The 18746-nt window shown below is 57.6% G+C and overlaps 10 protein-coding genes across 10 annotated transcripts; 6 read left to right on the forward strand and 4 right to left on the reverse strand.

Moving 5' to 3' along the window:
• Window positions 1-357: 357 nt before the first annotated feature.
• BO80DRAFT_441703 (uncharacterized protein) lies at window positions 358-726 on the forward strand (the record flags this gene model as incomplete). Its single annotated transcript, XM_025721213.1, has 1 exon — window positions 358-726. One exon carries the CDS (start codon window positions 358-360, stop codon window positions 724-726), a length of 369 nt encoding a protein of 122 aa, XP_025579182.1.
• Window positions 727-1304: 578 nt separating this feature from the next.
• On the forward strand, window positions 1305-3709 carry BO80DRAFT_422088 (cytochrome P450). Its single transcript, XM_025718738.1, has 3 exons — window positions 1305-1599; window positions 1654-1717; window positions 1770-3709. Exons 1-3 carry the CDS (start codon window positions 1497-1499, stop codon window positions 3211-3213), a joined length of 1611 nt encoding a protein of 536 aa, XP_025579183.1. The 5' UTR covers window positions 1305-1496; the 3' UTR covers window positions 3214-3709.
• A 415-nt stretch (window positions 3710-4124) lies between these two features.
• BO80DRAFT_422090 (uncharacterized protein) lies at window positions 4125-5084 on the forward strand. Its single transcript, XM_025718739.1, has one exon. It carries the CDS (start codon window positions 4373-4375, stop codon window positions 4958-4960), a length of 588 nt encoding a protein of 195 aa, XP_025579184.1. The 5' UTR covers window positions 4125-4372; the 3' UTR covers window positions 4961-5084.
• Window positions 5085-5568: 484 nt separating this feature from the next.
• BO80DRAFT_347239 (putative cholinesterase) lies at window positions 5569-7439 on the forward strand (the record flags this gene model as incomplete). Its single annotated transcript, XM_025715412.1, has 5 exons — window positions 5569-5801; window positions 5934-6127; window positions 6188-6780; window positions 6880-7282; window positions 7342-7439. The coding sequence occupies 5 exons, from the start codon at window positions 5569-5571 to the stop codon at window positions 7437-7439; spliced, it is 1521 nt and encodes a 506-aa protein (XP_025579185.1).
• An 832-nt stretch (window positions 7440-8271) lies between these two features.
• Window positions 8272-8882, reverse strand: BO80DRAFT_210707 (uncharacterized protein). Its single transcript, XM_025714306.1, has one exon. It carries the CDS (start codon window positions 8677-8679, stop codon window positions 8371-8373), a length of 309 nt encoding a protein of 102 aa, XP_025579186.1. The 5' UTR covers window positions 8680-8882; the 3' UTR covers window positions 8272-8370.
• Window positions 8883-9983, forward strand: BO80DRAFT_210706 (A4/G1 family peptidase). The gene has a single exon (XM_025714305.1). The coding sequence runs from the start codon at window positions 9086-9088 to the stop codon at window positions 9881-9883; it is 798 nt and encodes a 265-aa protein (XP_025579187.1). The 5' UTR covers window positions 8883-9085; the 3' UTR covers window positions 9884-9983.
• Window positions 9984-10430: 447 nt separating this feature from the next.
• On the reverse strand, window positions 10431-11004 carry BO80DRAFT_422093 (TMEM14 family protein). Its single transcript, XM_025718740.1, has 3 exons — window positions 10942-11004; window positions 10778-10870; window positions 10431-10677 (listed from the first exon to the last, which is right to left on the reverse strand). The coding sequence occupies exons 1-3, from the start codon at window positions 10976-10978 to the stop codon at window positions 10481-10483; spliced, it is 327 nt and encodes a 108-aa protein (XP_025579188.1). The 5' UTR covers window positions 10979-11004; the 3' UTR covers window positions 10431-10480.
• A 508-nt stretch (window positions 11005-11512) lies between these two features.
• BO80DRAFT_461895 (isocitrate lyase/PEP mutase family protein) lies at window positions 11513-12875 on the reverse strand (the record flags this gene model as incomplete). Its single annotated transcript, XM_025722480.1, has 3 exons — window positions 11513-12469; window positions 12531-12675; window positions 12741-12875. The coding sequence occupies 3 exons, from the start codon at window positions 12873-12875 to the stop codon at window positions 11847-11849; spliced, it is 903 nt and encodes a 300-aa protein (XP_025579189.1). The 3' UTR covers window positions 11513-11846.
• A 232-nt stretch (window positions 12876-13107) lies between these two features.
• acoC (aconitase family protein) lies at window positions 13108-16059 on the forward strand. Its single transcript, XM_025717470.1, has 7 exons — window positions 13108-13198; window positions 13253-13665; window positions 13718-13900; window positions 13948-14848; window positions 14906-15255; window positions 15305-15482; window positions 15534-16059. Exons 1-7 carry the CDS (start codon window positions 13114-13116, stop codon window positions 15896-15898), a joined length of 2475 nt encoding a protein of 824 aa, XP_025579190.1. The 5' UTR covers window positions 13108-13113; the 3' UTR covers window positions 15899-16059.
• On the reverse strand, window positions 16042-18289 carry BO80DRAFT_452350 (Zn(II)2Cys6 transcription factor; the record flags this gene model as incomplete). The annotated part of the gene is made up of 7 exons (XM_025721947.1): window positions 16042-16169; window positions 16266-16784; window positions 16854-17119; window positions 17172-17609; window positions 17658-17996; window positions 18053-18159; window positions 18215-18289. 7 exons carry the CDS (start codon window positions 18287-18289, stop codon window positions 16042-16044), a joined length of 1872 nt encoding a protein of 623 aa, XP_025579191.1.
• Between the last annotated feature and the right edge of the window lie 457 nt (window positions 18290-18746).

The raw sequence follows: 18746 nt of genomic DNA on the forward strand, positions 1-18746 counted from the left end.
AAGGGAGCGAACGTGGGCAGTAGACTGCTCAAGAAAAGAAAGAGAATGAACGAGAGTGAAAGGATGGGAAGATTGGAATGATCAATCGAGTTCCCAGGCCCAACCGGCGGTCTTTATAGTCCCCCTCATGGAGCCGTCAAGTCGGGCACGATAACAGAGAAGCTCCCGCAACCATGCTCTCAGGTCTGCGATCAGCGTTCGACGACATCGATTGGGAAAAGTCTCCCAGGCCATCCACGAGGTTGACATGGCCGGTGATTCGAGAACGGGTGAGTCTACGTCGAACGGTCCACATCAGCCATGCTCTCGGACGGCGGCCAGAGAAGCCAAGGTTTCAGCTAGTGCACTCAGTTCGACATGCTCGAGCTCTCGTTTGACTGGCTCCGCCCATCATCGCCGGCAGTGAGAGGAGGGAACAGTGGTGTCCCGGCTGGGTGTATTACGACTCGTCGACTTCGGTCCCTGGCCGAGGACGGGGTCACGATAGACGCCCTGCGAAGGCGACGTAACTACCGTCTGGCCCGGATACGCTTCAGCTCTCGAGACGACGGCCGAAGACTGGAGTGGCGTCTTTTTACGGGATCTGTTCAGTTGGGTGTCATCGGTGGATGGCGTCCAGCGTTTGGCGCGACCCCTAAGCGACAGAAGCCAACCGCGACGTGTGGAGCCTTGACACCTGAGTACCGTGTAGGGGTAGGCTTCTTCAGCAGCGCTGAGGGGATTTAATTTGGCTGCTCCATGCAAGATGGCAGCGGCACATGTGGGAATAGCTTCAGAAACCGAGCGGGCGATGCGTAAGGCGCCCCGTAGGGCGGGCTTGGCGCGCTCTAGGCGAGGGCCACGACGCGCGTCGGGACCGACAAGTCAAGCTTCGCTAAAAGTGGCGTCGGTGGAAGACCTTAATAACTTTATCTCCCGTCTTGACAAGGATTAAGGAGGCCATCCTGTCTCGATAGCAGAGAGTTACCGACTTGCCACCTGGGGGGGGGTTCATGCAGTCCATGGTGTCAGGTAGAGATAAATTGCCCCACTCGAACCCAAGACCCGACCAACTCGGACGGCTCCGATTGAGTAATGGGATCCCGCTCAAACTTCAAAGCATCGGACCGCTACTTCCTTGCATCGGAGTGCCAATCGATTAGGTTTTCTGATCGACAATCCGACCGGGCCAACGTGGCCAGCCAGCCACACCTTACTTCTGCCATGGGGATCAAGGTTCCCGAGTTATCGTCATGGATTTGTTCATCTCTGCGGACTCGATCGAGTAGGGTGTCATTTCGCATGCTTGCAGGTGAGATGTTGACGGATTGCACAGCGGTGCGGGGACCAGCCGATGGATGGATGGCGTGCATGCCACTATCGACGCGCTAGCCAGGGTCTCGAGGCTCAGCTGCTGCCAGGGTCTTCCCATCGCCCCCTTCTGTTGTGACCGCGTTTTATTCCCCAGAAATCGTGCAAAAATCCCACCAAGCTTGCATCATCCGTACCACTCACCCATGACCGTTTTCTACCGCCTGGCCGTGTTGGTTGGCGTCGCAGTCATCCTGCTGGTCCGCAGGGCGCTGCTGCAGTCCCGCCGGGATCAGAAGCTGCCTCCAGGTGGGTGCCCCCGTCTCAGTCCCCGGTCTCCCCATACCAAGTGACGGGATTCAGGTCCTCCTCGCCTGCCGTGGCTCGGAAACCTGCATCAGATTCCCAAGCGACGGGCTTATCTGCGGTACCTGCCCCAGCCAAGTCGACATGCCCCCAGACTGACTCCGCCCCGCCAGGTTCACCGAGTGGTCGAAGCAATATGGCCGCCTCTTCAGTCTCAAGATTGGGCCTGCCACCGCCGTGGTCATCACCGATCGCCGTCTGGTCAAGGACCTGCTCGATAAGAAGAGCGCCGTCTACAGCGCCCGACCGCCCTCGTTCGTGGCGCAGGTCCTCATCACCGGGGGCGACCAGATGCTAATGATGAACTACGGGGATACGTGGCGCCGACTGCGCAAGGCGGTGCATCGCGACTTCATCGAGTCTGCCTGCGAGACCCGCCATATCCGACTGCTCGAGGCCGAGCATACGCAGATGCTGCGGGATTTCCTCGTCCGCCCCGACCAGCATATGCGGCATCCTGCCCGCACCACCAACAGCATCATCATGAGCGTCCTGTACGGCATCCGCACCCCGTCCTGGGACACCCCGCACGTGGAGTTCCTCAACGATCTCATGGACCGCTGGTCGAAGGTTATGGAGATGGGCGCGACGCCGCCCGTGGACATCTTCCCCTCGCTGCACTGGATCCCCCAGCAGTACTTGGGCCACTGGCGGGACCGCGCCCTCGATGTTGGCCACCGCATGAAGTCGCTGTATCGGTCTCTGCGCACCAAGGTGGCCGACCGGCGCCAGCAATCCGTAGGTTGCGTGCCCTGCTTCATGGGCGGGGTTCTGGAAGACCAGGCCAAGCTGGGATTGTCCGATAACCAGGTCGACTTCCTTGGGGGCGTCCTGCTGGAGGGCGGCTCGGACACCGGATCTGCCACGCTGCAGGTGCTCATCCAGGCGATGGTGCTTCATCCGGAGGTCCAGCGGCACGCCCAGGCCGAGCTCGATGCCGTCTGTGGGGACCAGCGGTCGCCCGTCTGGGACGACTTTCCCCGGCTGCCTTACATTAGCCAGGTGGTCAAGGAAACCATGCGCTGGCGCCCAATCTCCCCGCTGGGAATCCCGCATGCCTTGACGGAGGACGACTGGGTCGACGGGCGTTATTTTCTGCCGCGGGGGACCACCGTCTTTCTCAACATCTGGGGCCTGCACCATGACGATGCCGTCTACCCGGATCCCGATCGCTTCAACCCCAACCGATATGACGGGCGGACGGGGCTCGCGGCCCAGTACGCGGCATCAGCGGACTATGCTGCCCGTGATCACTACGGCTACGGGGCGGGACGCCGCATTTGCCCCGGCATCCATCTGTCCGAGCGCAGCCTATTCCTCGGCGCAGCCAAGTTGCTCTGGGCCTTTCGCTTCGAGCCACAACACGATGCACACGGGGAGCCCATTCCCATCGACACGGACCCGATGACGGGCTACTCTGAGGGACTCCTGGTGGCTCCCCGGCCATTTGCGTGTCAGGTAACCCCCCGGTCCAAGACGCATGAAGAGGTGATCTTGCGCGAATTCGTCGACGCCCAGCGGGGCGTGTTTTCCCAGTTTGAATCGCCTAAAGCGTGACCATTGCTGCCAGAACTCCACAGTTTTATCTGGGGATGAGCGACCTGAAACAATGCAAGTGTCGCTCCACGGTCTTGGGTCTTTTCCTTCAATCAGGATCAAGGGCGTTTGCTCATCGCTTGTGTGATTGTGTCCACCCAGCCCTCTGTGTTGGGAATCGGCCCGCCTGGGGATGGAACCGTGATTTTGTATGGCATTACTTAAATACAAGATAGCTGAAAACAGTGAGCGCCATCATCCATTCGCTGGTCTTTCGTGGTATAATGGATTTTTGTCATTCGATAACGAGAATCACGTCCACATGACCTGTGAGAGGACAATGTAGGCCTGAGGGTCCGTACTTCCACAGCTTGGCATACGATAAATCACTATGAGATTAGTAAAAATGACTGTCATAGTGATGGTGGGACCACCAGTGTTTCTGGTCGCGGAAACGTATCCCGGAGCGTTTCAAGGGAAAAAAAGCGTGGTGATATGTCTATGTGCTCACCACCGACGGTAAAGCCTCCCATGAAGTCACACCCCCGATAACCCGGTTAAATGTCGCACCCGAGCGCCACCTACGACAATTCTTTCAACCCTACCATGATGAGACAAGCATGGCTGCAGCTAAGGCCGCCAAATGGGAGCTTTGGCGCTCTCGGCTTGACGATCCTGATATGTGCTGCGTGGTATGCGGGTCTTTGATTCCGATTACGATGAGACCGGAGCCATTATGGCCGGAGAGAAGCCGTCTGGGTTGGCCTTTGGAACCCAGAACTGACCCGTGTGCCGAATTAGAGAGTATGGAGTATCAAGTGTATCCATCAGCGGCTGTGTCCCTTTACCATGCAAGTCAGTCCCGCATCTCATGGATCCGGGGTCACTACACACACGGATGCTAATAGTGTCATGTCTCCGAATATTAGTTCTCGATCAGCCCAGTGAAGGGCCTCCCCAGGTTTCGGGAATTGCTCTCTGTCGGGTTTAAAAGCCAGGGGATCCACGTTCGGTCCCCAAGGACCCCCTGAGAGCCATTACTTTAACAGTACCTGAGACAGTCGAGGACGCGTGTGTCCCTTTCCATGTGGCTGACATCTTGAGACCGGACATCAACCGAGCAGAAGGGCGGTTGGTTGGATATACAGTTCACATGCCATGCTGGGTACTCCTAACCCGGATGATCGGGAAGAGTCTACTGGAAGCGAACCTATCTGTCCTGCTCCGCACCGTTGAGAGTCACTGGAGGGCGAATCGCAGCCACTGGCTGACGCTCGGTACTATATATGGGTATGAGGAGCACACCAGTGGCGTATTGCCGTGGGTACAAAGACCCCCAATGACTCCTTTTGAGGCGGATGAGGAAGACCACGGCTGGAGATGCCTTGAGACCGTAACCAATCCGGTGGTGGTTCCTGAGATTCACGCGGTGATCGAGAAGGCGAGGCGCAACCAGCCGAGGAACTGCTGTCGACGGCGTGGGCAGCATATTGCGGCTCAAGTTCCCATCGAGGTCGTCATAATGATCGTAGACGCTATCTATAAGAATCCGGGATATGGTGCGGGTGGCATCACCGACACCCGCCATTTGCTTGCCGCCTTTGCATGGCATCTACCCGATTGGTACTGGCAGGCGCGTTGTCATCCATGGCTAGTCCTTGAGATCCATGACCTGATGCGAGGAGACCAGGTTGTTGACCCCAGGAGCTGTGTTTTGGGGTGGAGGAGCTCTTTTGCAATCATCACTGGTACTATCACAGTGGCTTGAGGAATCGGGCTCGGATCGTGCGGTGGATTCAGCGGATTCGGGACGGATTCATATCACGGCTTAAGGTCACCGATGAGAGGAAAGATTCGGGAAGGAGAGATCTGTAAGAGCGACTAGATTAACTCAGGATCGATAGAATGAATGAAGTGATGAAAGTTGAAAGGTGAAGCTGAAAGTGAGCCGAAGTACGACGGATGAGGAAATCCACGGTCACGTGGTTTAGGCGAGTGCCTGCGCGCCTTGGCGCCTTGGAGCCTTGGAGCCTTTGGAGCCTGGCGTTGTGTTCCAGGTGTATTGCAGGTCACCAGACCTCCACGACGTTCCCCTCCACACCATCATCACTGCCACCGTCAGCTCTCTTCACGCTGGGTCTTTTGCTTTCTATCATCATCCTCCACCCGCTGCGCGGACTCTCCCGTGGGACCACCGAGGTTAATCGAGATGGATGAAGCTCACAGCCACGCCACCACACGCTGCTAGCATCATTGGTCATTATATGTTGAGACATGCCATATTTCTACCTTCTACGCCCGAGGCTAAGAAGGGATATATTCCTTTTGGCCTACGTGGTTCTTGACATTATATCATACCTTGTACGCATAGTCGAGATGCGACCCCTGGTGCCCGCTCTACTGCTTGTTTTATTGCGCCCGGCTCTAACGCTCACGAGCGACAGTCTCACAGTGCAGACTGCCAATGAGGCCATCACCGGCCATCTGTCAGCTAGCCACGGAGAGGTGATAGAGTTTCTAGGAATCCCCTTTGCTCAACCACCCATCAATGACCTGCGATGGGAGCCCCCGCAGACATACCAAGGCGATGGTCCCTATATTGCTGACACGTTCGTGAGTGGTCGCCATCAATATACCCCTCATGCCACGGTACATGATTAACCAGCGGATTTACAGGGATAGTGAGTCGAGCCCGTGAATATATCTTCTCTACCAATCGTCGTCTGAGGCTGATCTTAAAGTGACTGTCCCTATACCCACACCTCTCTGTATACATACCCGAATGAGGCGGGGCAATTCCCCAGCATCATGAAGGCCTTCATGGCATCCGAGGGCAACAACTCGCAGAGCGAGGATTGCTTGACCCTGAACATTTGGACTCGGCTCTCCACTTCTCGGGCTCCTAAGCCAGTCTATGTTCACTTCTATGGAGGCCGTATGTGTTAATGCGGCACAAAACTCCGAACGGCAGCAACTAACTCCTTCTTCGGTCTAGGTTACACCTCGGGCACCACGAATACCCCGTTCTACTTGGGGGCTGGTCTAGCAAGCAGCCAAGATATCATCGTCGTGACGGTGAACTACCGCACGAACGTCTTCGGTTTTCCAGGCATCCCAACCCTGGCAACTAGCAACCTCGGTCTACTGGATCAGCGTGCCGCCGTTGAATGGCTTCATGACAACATCGAGGCCTTTGGCGGCGATGCAAACCGGATTGTGATCTCAGGCCAGTCTTGTGGAGCCGCAATGGTGGACTACTGGGCCTATGCCTGGCCGAATGATCCCATCGTGGCCGGATTGATCTCGCACTCGGGCACAGCATTGAGCTTTGGGGGTAATTCAGCAGATTTGTCCGCGCGAAACTGGGACAATATCACTGTCCAGTTAGGGTGCCATACCACTGCGCATGTGCTGGCCTGTATGAAGCGCCAGTCAGTATCGGTGGTGTTGATCGCAGCGGGTAAGCTACCCACCTCCTCGACCGGCACGGTGGGCCGCACTCTGCCCGCCTTTGAGGCTACGATTGACAACGTGACGATCTTCGATGATTACGAGGCTCTGACTTCGAAAGGACGGTTCGCGCGCGTCGTATGTTCTTCCTTTGCAACGTCGGCCCTTGGTTCCGGGCTTTTTTTTTTTTTTTCTTTTTTCTTTCTCCTTTGCCTTACCCTGACTAACTTTGAAAAGCCCTATCTTCTCGGCCACAACGACAACGAGGCCGGGTTTTACAAGATCGCGGTTCATATGCAAGGTAAAAGCCTCACTGTCGAGCAATGGCAAGCATTCAACGAGAACACGTTCACCTGCCCGACGGACTACCAGGCTGCTCAGCGGGTACGTTTCGGCGTGTCCGCCTGGCGCTTCCGCTTCTTTGCTGACTGGAACAACACACGGCTGTATCCCACAAGTGGCGCGTATCATGGCGTCGACATGAATATGATCTACGGCAACTCCGAGTTGTTCACAGGTCTCCCCGCATCTGCCGGGCAGGTCGAACTGGCGTCTCGAATGCAAATGGCGTGGGCAGCGTTTGTCACCGATCCTACTGCGGGGTTGAGCAAGGTGGGATGGCCCGTCTTTGATCTCAACAGTATGTACTTCATTCTCCCACCTGATCAATTCAGCTAACATGGCGGTACCATCTGCTAGATAACACATTGATCCGTCTGGGGTATGAGAACCAACCTGATGTGGAATTTGTCAGCCCCTCAATTTACAACCAGGCGTGTACCAAGTCGCCTCAGTAGATACGGGGTTTCGCCGCTGGCACTGAATGACATTGTTCGCAGTTAGTACGCCCCTGAGGCCGCACTCGGGTCACCCCCGAGGTACTCCGTACACAGTCAGGTCAAATCCGCGGGCTTCCGTATGGCGCTCCAAAAGCAGCTACAATCTGTTTCCTCATCATTGCACACGTACTTGGCTCCACTCCATTGCTTATCTTTGATCCGTCACTCTACATCACCGGGGGCTATTTCTTCACAACCTCCCGCGCCCCGATATACGTTGCACAGAATTGGGGTCTAAACGGAAAAGGGGGGGCTGGACCCGTTAGGCATCGCCGAGGTTGAACATCGGGTGCTACCGTCGCTCCCATTTTGGCATTATATCCGCGCCGTTAGGGCTAATACTTGACTCTGCCAGGTGATGATATACCGGAGGGAAATAATCAAAGCCGGAGAATGGTGTTGATAAGAGTTGAAGCGTCATGCCTGGGCGGGGCTGAAGAAAGCCCCCGGGGAGTGGGTGGATATCCCGTCGGACTCCGGGCCGTTAGTGCCTTGGCCGTGCATTACCCCTCTGCCGGTAAGTGTGGCTCGTCAGGGGCTTCATCGCGGCCTCCAAGTTACACTCAATTGCCTTGGAGGCCTGGATAATTGAAAGGGAGAGCACAACCCTCCAACATCCAATCCGCTCTTCGAACTCAACCTTGGTACTTGGAGGTTCGCCCCGTTTGCGCTCCAATGCGGTCTGCTCCATCCCATTTCTTGCCCTTGGTTGTCCTTGCTTGTCATTGCTGGGGAAGGCGGGGACGACGAGGTTAATTAAATTGAATTTGCCGGAACCTGCAGGCCCGGTAAAGAGGAGCGAATCAGCATACGCCGATCTGGCCGTCAACCCACCCCCATCCCTGGTCCTAATCGGACTCTATCTCTCGCCGTGTCACACACGGGACGATCATCGAGGAACCAATAGACCTGCACGTCTCGTTATCATCATGCCATGGCGGCACAGCGGCACACCCCGTGGTGCCAGTCTGATGAACCTGCCGCTTAGGGGAAAGCGCTCCCGCATACCGCGCTGGTCGATGGCTGTTCTGCAGACTCTCCGCGGGGCTCCAAAGGCCATCGACCTGGTCGCTGTTTCACTCCAGAGATCGTCCCGTTGAGGTTGCGTTCTACACTGGAGCGCAGGCATCGTTCGTGTCCCATGTGGAAGACGACGATCCACGGGTGGTTCTTGAAAAGCCGCCCATGATCCCTCCATCCAAAATGCTTGAACCGTTGAAGCTTTTGTCCAAGACTGCCCACTTCTTCCGACCCGGGCTAGGCGAGATTAGACCTCCATGCTGGACGGAGAACACAATTTCCGTGGCGCCTTGGCGCCGTCAGCCACCGCCGGCTTCTATCTCAATTGCGCCGTTGATAAGCCAATGCGTCAATTTCGTATTCGGATAGCGCTATCTGCTCGATATTGCTCCTACGCTGTTGGAGCTGGCACCACCAAACTATGGCTAACACGGCCGGTCGACTTCAAGAGCAGTCCGGCGGTATAAATTGAAGGCCAATTTCCTCTCAGACATGTCTTATTCAACAGCACACAGCAAGACTCCTCCCTCCTCACAGATCACATTTCTCCCACCGGTTCTCTCCAGCTCCTCTGCTCTATCAAGATGAAGACCAGTGCTCTCCTGACTGCTGGCCTTTTGGCTACCACTGCTATGGCTGCTCCTCTCACGGCCAAGCGCCAGGCTGCTCGCGCCAAGCGTGCCGCAGGCCGCCAGAGCAACCCTCCCTTCAAGCCCGGCACCAACGAGGTCCTTACTCTCAATGGCACCAAGAACGTGGAGTACAGCTCCAACTGGGCCGGTGCGGTCCTCATCGGCACCGGCTACACTGCCGTGACCGCCGAGTTCACCGTGCCCACCCCCTCCGTGCCCTCTGGAGGCTCGGACCGCGAGGAGTACTGCGCCTCGGCCTGGGTGGGCATTGACGGTGACACCTGTGGCACTGCCATCCTCCAAACCGGTGTCGACTTCTGTGTCCAGGGCTCCTCCGTGAGCTACGATGCCTGGTACGAGTGGTACCCCGACTATGCCTACGACTTCAGCGGCATCTCCATCTCCTCCGGCGATGTCATCAAGGTCACCGTCGATGCCAGCAGCAAGACCGCCGGTACCGCCACCATCGAGAACGTCAGCACTGGCACCTCTGTGACCCACACCTTCACCGGTGGTGTGGATGGTGACCTGTGCGAGTACAACGCCGAATGGATTGTCGAGGACTTCGAGGAGGACGACTCTCTGGTTCCCTTTGCCGACTTTGGCACTGTCACCTTCACCGACTGCACTGCGACCAAGGATGGATCCTCAGTTGGCCCGGCTGATGCCACCATCATTGACATTGAGCAGAGCTCGGTCCTGACCTCGGTTTCGGTCAGCGACAGCGAGGTCGTTGTCAAGTATGTTTAAGTGATTCGGCACGAGACCCTTCTGCACGGATGGTGGACCCTGCCTTGAGCAGTTGGGCGGGGCGCCTATGTGGGACGAGCTTCCTCCGCCGGACTACGGGGGGAATGAGTGATGGGTGATGATAGGTTTGGATATCGTATGCATTTCCGTGATATTGGACAGACGGCTTCCGCCTTTGACAAGGTCGAAATGTCCTGTTCTTACTGTTTGCTCTTTTCTTTACTTTGAATTGAATCATGTTGGATGATTGCCATCTTCGTAGCGTATATCTGACTAGACCCTTCCCATTGACGCGCAGTAGCACGAGAAGCGTTCGTCTTGGCTAGTGACCACTCTGCGCTCTCTTTTTGTGAGTGAGCGGAGTTCTGAATCTGCGTTAGAGCCTTCGGCCTAGAGAGCACATACATGAGGACCATTCTGGAGCCATCCAAATCCTCCACCAATGATCTGCCTCCTGCACCATCCCAGCCATCCTGGCGCCGTTCTCACGACCCGTTCTATCCCGCTAGGAAAGGGAGTTACTCCCCTTACTTGGGACTGAAAGTTGTAAAGAGGGGAGAATAAAAATACAATTGATCACTATGACTACTTCTAATCTTAGACCCCGAATCTAAACTCGCGAACCTTCTTCTGGTAGTAGAAAGATGCCAACAAGCCCGTGGCACCCAGAGCCAAGGGGATCGGAGCCCTAGCTTTGGTCTTGATGGTCCGGATGGCTCCGGACACGAGCAAGACGAGACTATTGCCCAAGGCCAGCTCCGTACCGTAGTCCTTGTTTTCCTTGATCAGATACCCTGGTCGGGGTGGTTAGCACGAGTTGGGGAGGGCAGGGGTCATGCATAGAGGCAGGGGTGGTGTTGGCTACTGCCGGGGAGGGATTGGAGGAGTACGTACCGGCATACGCGTAGGAGAGTCCCAGGCCAACTCCGGCAATGAGAGAGGGGGCTGAGCGCGTCCGCATGTATCCGGCGATTCCGCCCACCGGGACTGTTGGGTGACGCGTGTTAGTCAGTCGGCGGGGTGTTTGAGTTCCTGTTGGATTAGGCTGATGTGCTTACGGAGGGCAGCCAGAGTGAAAGAAGGATGTTCAGCCATGGTGGTGGATGCGTGCGATGTCGAGGGGTGACAGTAGTATTCAATTGCTGGTTGTTGTGGTTGTGTCTGGTTGGGAGGATCATCAGTCATCACTGGACCCGGGGTCCGGCTGCCGGAACCACAAATCCCCGGCATCTAGCTCCCGTCCGCCAATCACAGGCAGCTACCATAACAGCTGGGTACTGTGTAGGGGAGCGATATAGAGCCATGATCTGGAATTTGACATATCTATTGAAGTACAAGGTATGTTTTTTCCCTGCCTTGTTAGCATTTCCCTCCAGCTATGCGTGGTGCGATTCGATGGAGCAGTAGACCACGGAGCTGGGCCGGTAATATATATTTCTCGGTGGTTTTCAATTGGGACTGCGGGCAAATGAAGAACCACTGCCATCATGACATTGAGTTGAAGCTAAGACGGGTATCCGATCACTGGAGGAAGACGTTGCTACTAAGGCTATAGCGTCTCATTGCGCACCCTCGGTTAGTCCCCTTCTGTCTCGCAGTGGTCATTACTGTGTACGGAGTATCTATATGGAGTACTGTTCTGCTGTCTTGGGCTGGAACCCCACCATTAGCCAAACTCGGCTTAGCGTAACCGTAATTTCACCGGCGGGTGACTCAGCCATGACTCAGCGGCAGGTGACGCAAGGCTGGCCCGTGGCCGATCCACCGCCCTCCCCACCGCCCCCCGATCGGTTGCTTCCCGATCCATGGAACCCGTTCGTCTTGAATGACAGACAGGAGCATCTGGTGGATGAGTTTATTCCATTTGGAGCATGGCTCTCATCTGCTATCTCGTGGTATACATCGGCCAAGCTCTTTGCGTGGGGCCAGCCGGCTGAAACCTCTTCCGCTGCTTCAAGTCCCGCTACACGCCCTTGTCATACAAGCGCCCGCCGGCTGCCAGATCCAGCGCCACCGCCTCTTGCAGCCCCAGCACGTTGAACAGGTCGCGGGGGCTTTCTCCCACTCGCACGGCCTGGGTTCCTGTCTCCTTCAACCGTCGCGCTGCCTCCCGAACAGCTTGGTACACCGGCCCCAGTGCCAGACCAGGGAAGATGATCAGGCGGAAGCCGAGCTCCTGAGCCTCCTGCACCGACAGATCCGGTGAAACGCCCCCGGGAACTGCATTGAATAGAACAGGGGTGGGTTTGAGCTCCTCGCAGACCTGCCGGGCTTGGTCCGTGGACGTGACGCCCTCCAGAAACGCGACGTCGGCCCCGAGGGCAATCGCCCCCTTGAGTCGAGAAACCGCCGCTTCATACCCCAGCGACTGTAGCGCATCCGTCCGCGCAATTAGCACAATATCCCCCCGGGAGCGAGCTCGCGCATTGATGGCGGCGCGAATGCGGTCCAGATATTCCTCCTCCGGGATGAGCTGTTTATTGCTGAGATGCCCACAGCGTTTGCTGGTGGGCTGGTCCTCGAGGTGCAGGGCAGCCACTCCGGCGCGGATGTATTCAGTGACGGTGCGGTGAACCATGAGAGACCCTATGGGAGTTTATGTCAGCCAATGCGATCGCATCGTACAAAAAGGTTGGAGCTGATGTACCTCCGAAGCCCGTGTCCGCGTCGGCAATCAAAGGCACCGAGGGATCCAGGCTGGCGATCATCTCCGCATTACCCCGCATTTCGTTCAGGGTGACCACCCCCAGGTCTGGCTGTCCCAATCGCGAGGCCGTAGTCCCCGCTCCGGTCTGGAGGAAGACACCCAGGTTAACAGAGAGAACTGGCCGGTGTGCTGGAGGGGTGCAATTCCTACCATGTACAGCGCATCGAACCCCTCGTGGAGGGCGATTCTGGCCGTGAAACCATCGTAGACCCCGGGGCAGACAATGATCTTGCTCTCGTCGGCCAAGAGCTGGCGCAGTCGAGCCACGGCGGGAGAAGCAGTCATTGTGCGAGCGAGAATCAAAATCGCTGCCGTGTAGCCGAGTGTCAGGCAATTGAGGGAAATGCGACGAAGGATGCTGACGGTGCTGATATATGATTGATTAGCTGCGATCCTCCGGGCCGCAAGCGGGCCGATTCCGGGCACCAGGATGGCCAGGATGCTGACCACCGCGTATTAATATCGCATTCCACCCCGCCCATTGATGCGCATTCACAGCGCACATTCATATTCATCTTGGACCATGGGCGACACGGCTGAAACTACTTCCTCTCCTCTGCTGCAGGTTCTCCAGCAGACCCGGAATGTTACCCTTTCCGAGGCAGACAGTACGTCCGGAGCCCTGGGAAGACCGTACATGGCGATGGACTGACTCGGTGCAGCACACGGGCTTCATCCCCAGGGCAATGTTCTGACCCAACTGGGGGAAGTCATCGAGTTGCTCAAAGCACAAAACCTCCCCCGGGAAGCCAATGCCCTGTCCGACGTGCTCGTCATCAGCCGCCAGCCCACCGAGCTGGGAGGCTTGGGACTGACCGAAACCGACCGCCTGACTTCCGCGCAAGAGGCTGAAATTACCTTCCTTGTGGTCGCATGGCTCGAGTCGCTGAATTCGAGCGATCGCGCCCGGGCCCCGCCCATTCCCCTCGCGGTCCGACCCCCCGGGCGACGTGGCATGACCTTGAGTGAGAAGATCTTTGCGCTGCATGATATTGACCGACGGGGCTCCGTTGCCCCCGGAGACTTAATCCGAGTCGACGTTGATTGGGTCATTGCTTCCGAGGCATCCTGGGCGGTAGGTAGACTCCTGTTCCACCCGTGCTGGAATGTAGCTGAGGAATGCATAGGGCATGGAGCGCACATATGATACCCTCGGGAGGCCAGGCATCTACCGGAATGACCGTTTCTGGCTGGCGGGAGATCATATCGTAGACCCGCGAGTCAATGAACATCCGAAAGTCCAGGCCTTGATCGACGCCAGCGAGCGGGCCAAGCGGGTCTTTAAGATGACCGACTACCAGGGAATGAACGTACGTCTTCTGGCTCGCTTGGGCAGCTGTATACTCATGCCTTGTAGTATACCATCCTTCACACCGAGTTCTACCGCGAACGAGCACAGCCCGGCATGGTGGTGGTGGGCTCGGATTCCCACACTTGCTCCTCGGGGGCATTGGGCTGTTTGGCCATCGGGTTGGGCGCAGCCGATGTGACACTGCCACTGGTGACCGGCGAGACCTGGTTTAAAATCCCGGAATCAGTCAACATTCGTCTCGTTGGCGCCCCCAAGCCTGGGATTGGAGGCAAAGACACGATCCTGTACATCCTGCAACAGTTGAAGCGGAACACCGTAGCCGCCGAGCGGATCGTCGAATTCACCGGGCCCGGTGTCAAGCATCTCTCCTGTGATGCTCGATTCGCCATTAGCAACATGACTACGGAGTTTGGCGGCATCACGGGTGTTTTTGTGGCCGACCACATCACCAAAGAGTTTGTCGAGAAGCGACGCCTGCCCCGGAACAAAGCCGCCAGCATCTACTTTAAGCCCGATGACGACGCCGAATATGCCGAAACCCACGAGATTGACCTCGGACAGGTCCGGTCATTCCTGGCCAAATACCCCAACCCGGACGACGTGGTCCCCGTCACTGAGCAGGAGGGCATGCACCTGGATGGGTGCTTTATCGGTGCCTGCACCACGGCAGAAGAGGACCTCATCCTCGGGGCTCTCGTGCTGGAACAAGGGCTCCAACGCGGCCTCAAGCCGGTTCCTCAGGGAAAACGAAAGGTGGTGCCGGGCTCGGTGCCAATTTTGCGCCGGCTCCGTGAGCTGGGACTGACACAGATCTACGAGGATGCTGGCTTTGAGATTGGGATTCCGGGATGCAGCTACTGCGTTGGGATGTCAGCAGACAAAGCCGCCCCAGGAGAGGTCTGGATCTCGTCGCAGAACCGCAACTTTGAGAATCGGATGGGACAGGGTGAGTTTGTACTTTCAAAGATCTTGTCATTCTTCTCGGAGCTAATACCACTACCAGGATCCATCGGAAATCTGGCATCCGCTGCCACCGTCGCTGCATCGTCCTTTGAGATGAAGCTACGCGATCCACATGAATTCCTCGATGCCATCGACCTGGGCCGGTGGCATAGCCTTCGTGGCATTTCCGTGTCCGCCACCGAGCCCGCGGAGGAGAGCCTAACCTACGTCGAGCCCAGCGGGTCCGATGCCGTGGACACCAACACCAGCCAGCCAGACCCCAAGACATCCGAAGCAGGAGCTCCAGAGACGGAAGCCCCACAGGCAGAAACATCCGAGTCGCAGGACGGCTCCTCAGATATCCTGACCGGCAAGGTGCAACGACTAGGTGACTTTATCGACACCGACGCCGTAGGTCATCCTTCTACTTGTAATGCAATGAGTCACTAACGGGTAATAGTTGGCCCCCGCCGAAGCACTCATTAACATGAAAACGAACGAGATCGCCGGTGAACACTGTCTCCAGCACACCAACCCCGAGTTCCGACAGCGAGTGAAAGATGGCTTCAACATTGTGGTGGCAGGCAAGGCGTTTGGGTGTGGATCGTCGCGTGAACAAGCGGTCATGGCTCTTCTCGGTACGAGACCATCAAAACAGCATCTGACCGCCATACTAACACATCGTCTAGGCTGCGGTGTCCAATGCGTGATCGCCAAATCCTTCGCCTTCATCTTCCAGCGGAACATGCCCAGCCTGGGCCTCCTGGGGATCACCTTAACCGACGAGGAATTTTACGCCGCAGCCGCAGAGGGCAGCGAGATCTCCATCGATTTCAAGGCTAAGGTGATTGACGTGGACGGACGCAAATTCGGCTTCCAACTGAGCCAGATGGAGAAGGAGCTGTTCCAGTACGGCGGGATTGCGTCGGCGTTCCGGAAGTTTGGCAACCGGTTGTTCGAGCAGATGACCCGGCCGAAGAATCTGGGTCCGGCGAAGACGCTGGCGTCGCGTCGCGGGGAGAGTGCCGGGCCGCATGCGGGCTTGCAGTGGTAGGACTTTCGAGCAGCGAGTTTATTTGAGAAGCGTTCATCTTACGACCTTTCACGTATGAGAACAGTCTCGTCTGATTTGTTCCCCTCGTGCGTCCGAGTAGGAAAGATTCGATCTTCCCATATGTACATCCATCAAATATAACATTAGCATCCCCCCGGCGCAGTGAGCATCTCATCCCCCTCAAAGCTAAACGGCAACAAGGCCAGTAGTTCCGCATCAACCACATCCTCCAGCGTCAAGCCATCCACCCCACTTCCCTCGTGCGGGACGGCTATGCCCGGATCCTGGATGGCCGGGTGCGGTCCTCTGATCCCTAGTCTCACGTCAACAATCCCCTCTCGCATCATCCTGCTGGGGTCACACATACCACCCGACGGCGTCGTCGTGCCACTCATCTGGCCCCCAAACTGCTCCCGCCACGCCCAGATGGAATCATGCAGCAAGCTCGCTGCCAATCGGGTTTTCAGTCGTAGACCCGGTCCCTTATCTCTCTGTCCCCCACGGGCCTGGGCACTCCACAGCTGGGTGAGGATCTTGGAGGTCCTCCCCGGGAGATCATTGTCTTCGATGGAGATGCGGCGCGTGAGCATAATGGCCGAGTTGAAGGCGCGTTTCCCCGTTTCGAGATCGAGAAACGGCCCGAGGTTGGAGTAGCTCAGTTTGAGGATGAACATGGCGGCAATGGAAATGACGCGGAAGTAGGAGACCGGCCCAAAGGCCATGGTCTCGGTGAGGGCTTCGAGGTGGTTGATGATGGTGATGGATTCGATGGCGATGCTGTAGGCGCGGAGGAGGCCGCGTTTACGGGTGTCGGAGTCGGTGTCTTCGAGGAGGTAGAAGACGTAGAGTTGAAGACCGATGCCGTTCAGGAGAATCTTGTGCTCTTCTGTGGGGGTGGGTTAGTCCGTGGAAGGAGTGGGTAGGGCGTGGAGGCAGCAGGAGGGAGGAGGGCAACCGGAGATTTGGCCAGTGAGGCTGGACACTAGTTCTGCGTATTCTCGTTCGAGTAGGGCTAGCAAGGACATGACCTCGCCGGGACGCGGCAGGCCGGTCGGTCCCTGGGGATGGCCGGACATGAACTGGCCGATGCGGGCCGAGAAGCGCGAGATGAGCAGTTGCTGCTTGAGGGAGGTGGGGATCATGCCGGTGCCTTCACGGTCGCACAGACGGTCGATCATCCAGTCGGATGTGACCCCGAGCTGGCCGTCTATGGTCGTGATGCTGCCGTGGATTGTTTGGTGAGTGGGGCGATGGAGAGGGATGGGGCACGTACGTTTGGGCGGCGATATAGCAGGTGGCCCAGGTCCGAGCGACTTCGGCCATCTCCTCCCCATTCAAGCGTCGCTTCGTTCGGGAGAAATCTTGAATGGCTTCGGGCCGGTGCAGACCCATTCGGACGGCGATGGTCTGCGCGGTGGAGACGAGAATGGAAGTGATGTCGGAGGAGAGGGATGAGGTGGGAAAGGGCCACAGGGACACGAGCAGGATGGACTGCACGACATGCCAGGTGTGCGGGGGATTGGCGATGGTGTCCCAGAGGAGCTTCTTGACCGGGGCCGTCAGGGTGACATACAGTCCCGGTTCGTCGGTGTAGCGGCGCGAGGCCACGAGGATAATGGTCCAGAACAAGAGCGCCGACCGCGCATAGTACTGGTCCGGGGCGATGGCGGGATCCAACACGGGCACATAGGGATGGTAGCGGTGGAAGAAACTGCCGGGACATTAGCCCTTTCCTCGTCAGGCAGACAGATCTCCCGACATGGTGAAGAGTATGTTGATTTGATCCCCCCGGAGGTGTAGGAACTCTAAGGACCGGGAACCGGTCGACGAGACTCCGGGCAGCCACGGTGGGGGCGGAGGGCGCTGCGGCGGCGGCGGCAAGGGATGGACGGGCGTTTGTGCCACGGGCAGTGGGGGCAGGGCCGGGACCAGGAGGCCCCCTGGGGCCCCGGACGAGTCGTTCTCCACCAGGGAGGTGTCGGTGCTATACGACTCGCTGGGCGTCGGGATGCTTGGCAGTGGTTGCTGCGGCGTGGCGGGCAAGGTGGACACGGAGGAGCGGAGATGCTGGACTTCCTTCTCGAGTTCTTCCAGCCTCCTATTCCCTGATCAGCATGAACATCCTGTCATGCTGAGGTGGAGGAGGGCATCTACTCGCGCCGATTGACCCGTTGGAAGGCGGTATCCAGCTGGCAGTCGTAGCCTAAGCGTCGACATCGCGAGCAGGGGATGGCTCCACCGGTTGACACTTCACATCGGAGCTAGATGAGGCTGATCAGCAGAAGGAACCCGCGGAGAACTGCATGGGGGGCCAACCTTGGCCTGGCGACATTGTCGGCAGGCGATGCGCTTACTACGATGGCGCGGGGAGTAGGACGGGGACTGTCGCATATTGGCCGGCCTGGGGGGCTATCGGCGGGTCTAACTCGTAAGCCACTCGCTGTGAGGGATGAAGGATGCCGGCAGCGGCCAGACAGTCATGCCAGGATGCCACAGTGTGAGGCCGGAGGAGTGTCGGAGGAGAGTTGTCGGGGGAACTGGAAGGGTCCTCCAGGCTGCTGGCCTGGTGTTTGGGCGGCCTCAGGCTGGCCGCCGTGCCCGGGCCGAGTCCCCGGAACGGTCCCGATCAGGCTTAGTGAGGCCGCGGGCGGGCCGAGCAGGGAGTGATGTCATCGTCGGGCGGGGATTCTTTTCTCCGAGCTTCACTGCTGTCAGCTAATCAGCTAATCAGCCAGTCAGCCAGTCAGCCAGTCAGTTACGGACGAGGTGCAGCTGGAGCACCCAGCGCCTGTGTCCTTGCGAGATATTCTATTGGCGCTTTTACTCTGCACAGCTCGAGAAGGGAGGA

The sequence above is a fragment of the Aspergillus ibericus genome (genome assembly GCF_003184845.1).
Source record: "Aspergillus ibericus CBS 121593 unplaced genomic scaffold BO80scaffold_5, whole genome shotgun sequence".
Lineage (NCBI taxonomy): Eukaryota > Fungi > Ascomycota > Eurotiomycetes > Eurotiales > Aspergillaceae > Aspergillus > Aspergillus ibericus.

Coding starts and splice junctions, on each gene's coding strand:
- BO80DRAFT_422088 (XM_025718738.1), top strand. CDS start 1,497: ATGACCGTTTTCTACCGCCTGGCCGTGTTGGTTGGCGTCGCAGTCATC. Junction 1,600..1,653: donor GGATCAGAAGCTGCCTCCAG/GTGGGTGCCCCC, acceptor GACGGGATTCAG/GTCCTCCTCGCCTGCCGTGG. Junction 1,718..1,769: donor AAGCGACGGGCTTATCTGCG/GTACCTGCCCCA, acceptor CCGCCCCGCCAG/GTTCACCGAGTGGTCGAAGC.
- BO80DRAFT_422090 (XM_025718739.1), top strand. CDS start 4,373: ATGATCGGGAAGAGTCTACTGGAAGCGAACCTATCTGTCCTGCTCCGC.
- BO80DRAFT_210707 (XM_025714306.1), bottom strand. CDS start 8,679: ATGGAGGGATCATGGGCGGCTTTTCAAGAACCACCCGTGGATCGTCGT.
- BO80DRAFT_210706 (XM_025714305.1), top strand. CDS start 9,086: ATGAAGACCAGTGCTCTCCTGACTGCTGGCCTTTTGGCTACCACTGCT.
- BO80DRAFT_422093 (XM_025718740.1), bottom strand. CDS start 10,978: ATGGCTGAACATCCTTCTTTCACTCTGGCTGCCCTCC. Junction 10,871..10,941: donor TTTCACTCTGGCTGCCCTCC/GTAAGCACATCA, acceptor GTCACCCAACAG/TCCCGGTGGGCGGAATCGCC. Junction 10,678..10,777: donor ACTCTCCTACGCGTATGCCG/GTACGTACTCCT, acceptor CACCCCGACCAG/GGTATCTGATCAAGGAAAAC.
- acoC (XM_025717470.1), top strand. CDS start 13,114: ATGGGCGACACGGCTGAAACTACTTCCTCTCCTCTGCTGCAGGTTCTC. Junction 13,666..13,717: donor CTTCCGAGGCATCCTGGGCG/GTAGGTAGACTC, acceptor AGGAATGCATAG/GGCATGGAGCGCACATATGA. Junction 13,901..13,947: donor CCGACTACCAGGGAATGAAC/GTACGTCTTCTG, acceptor CATGCCTTGTAG/TATACCATCCTTCACACCGA.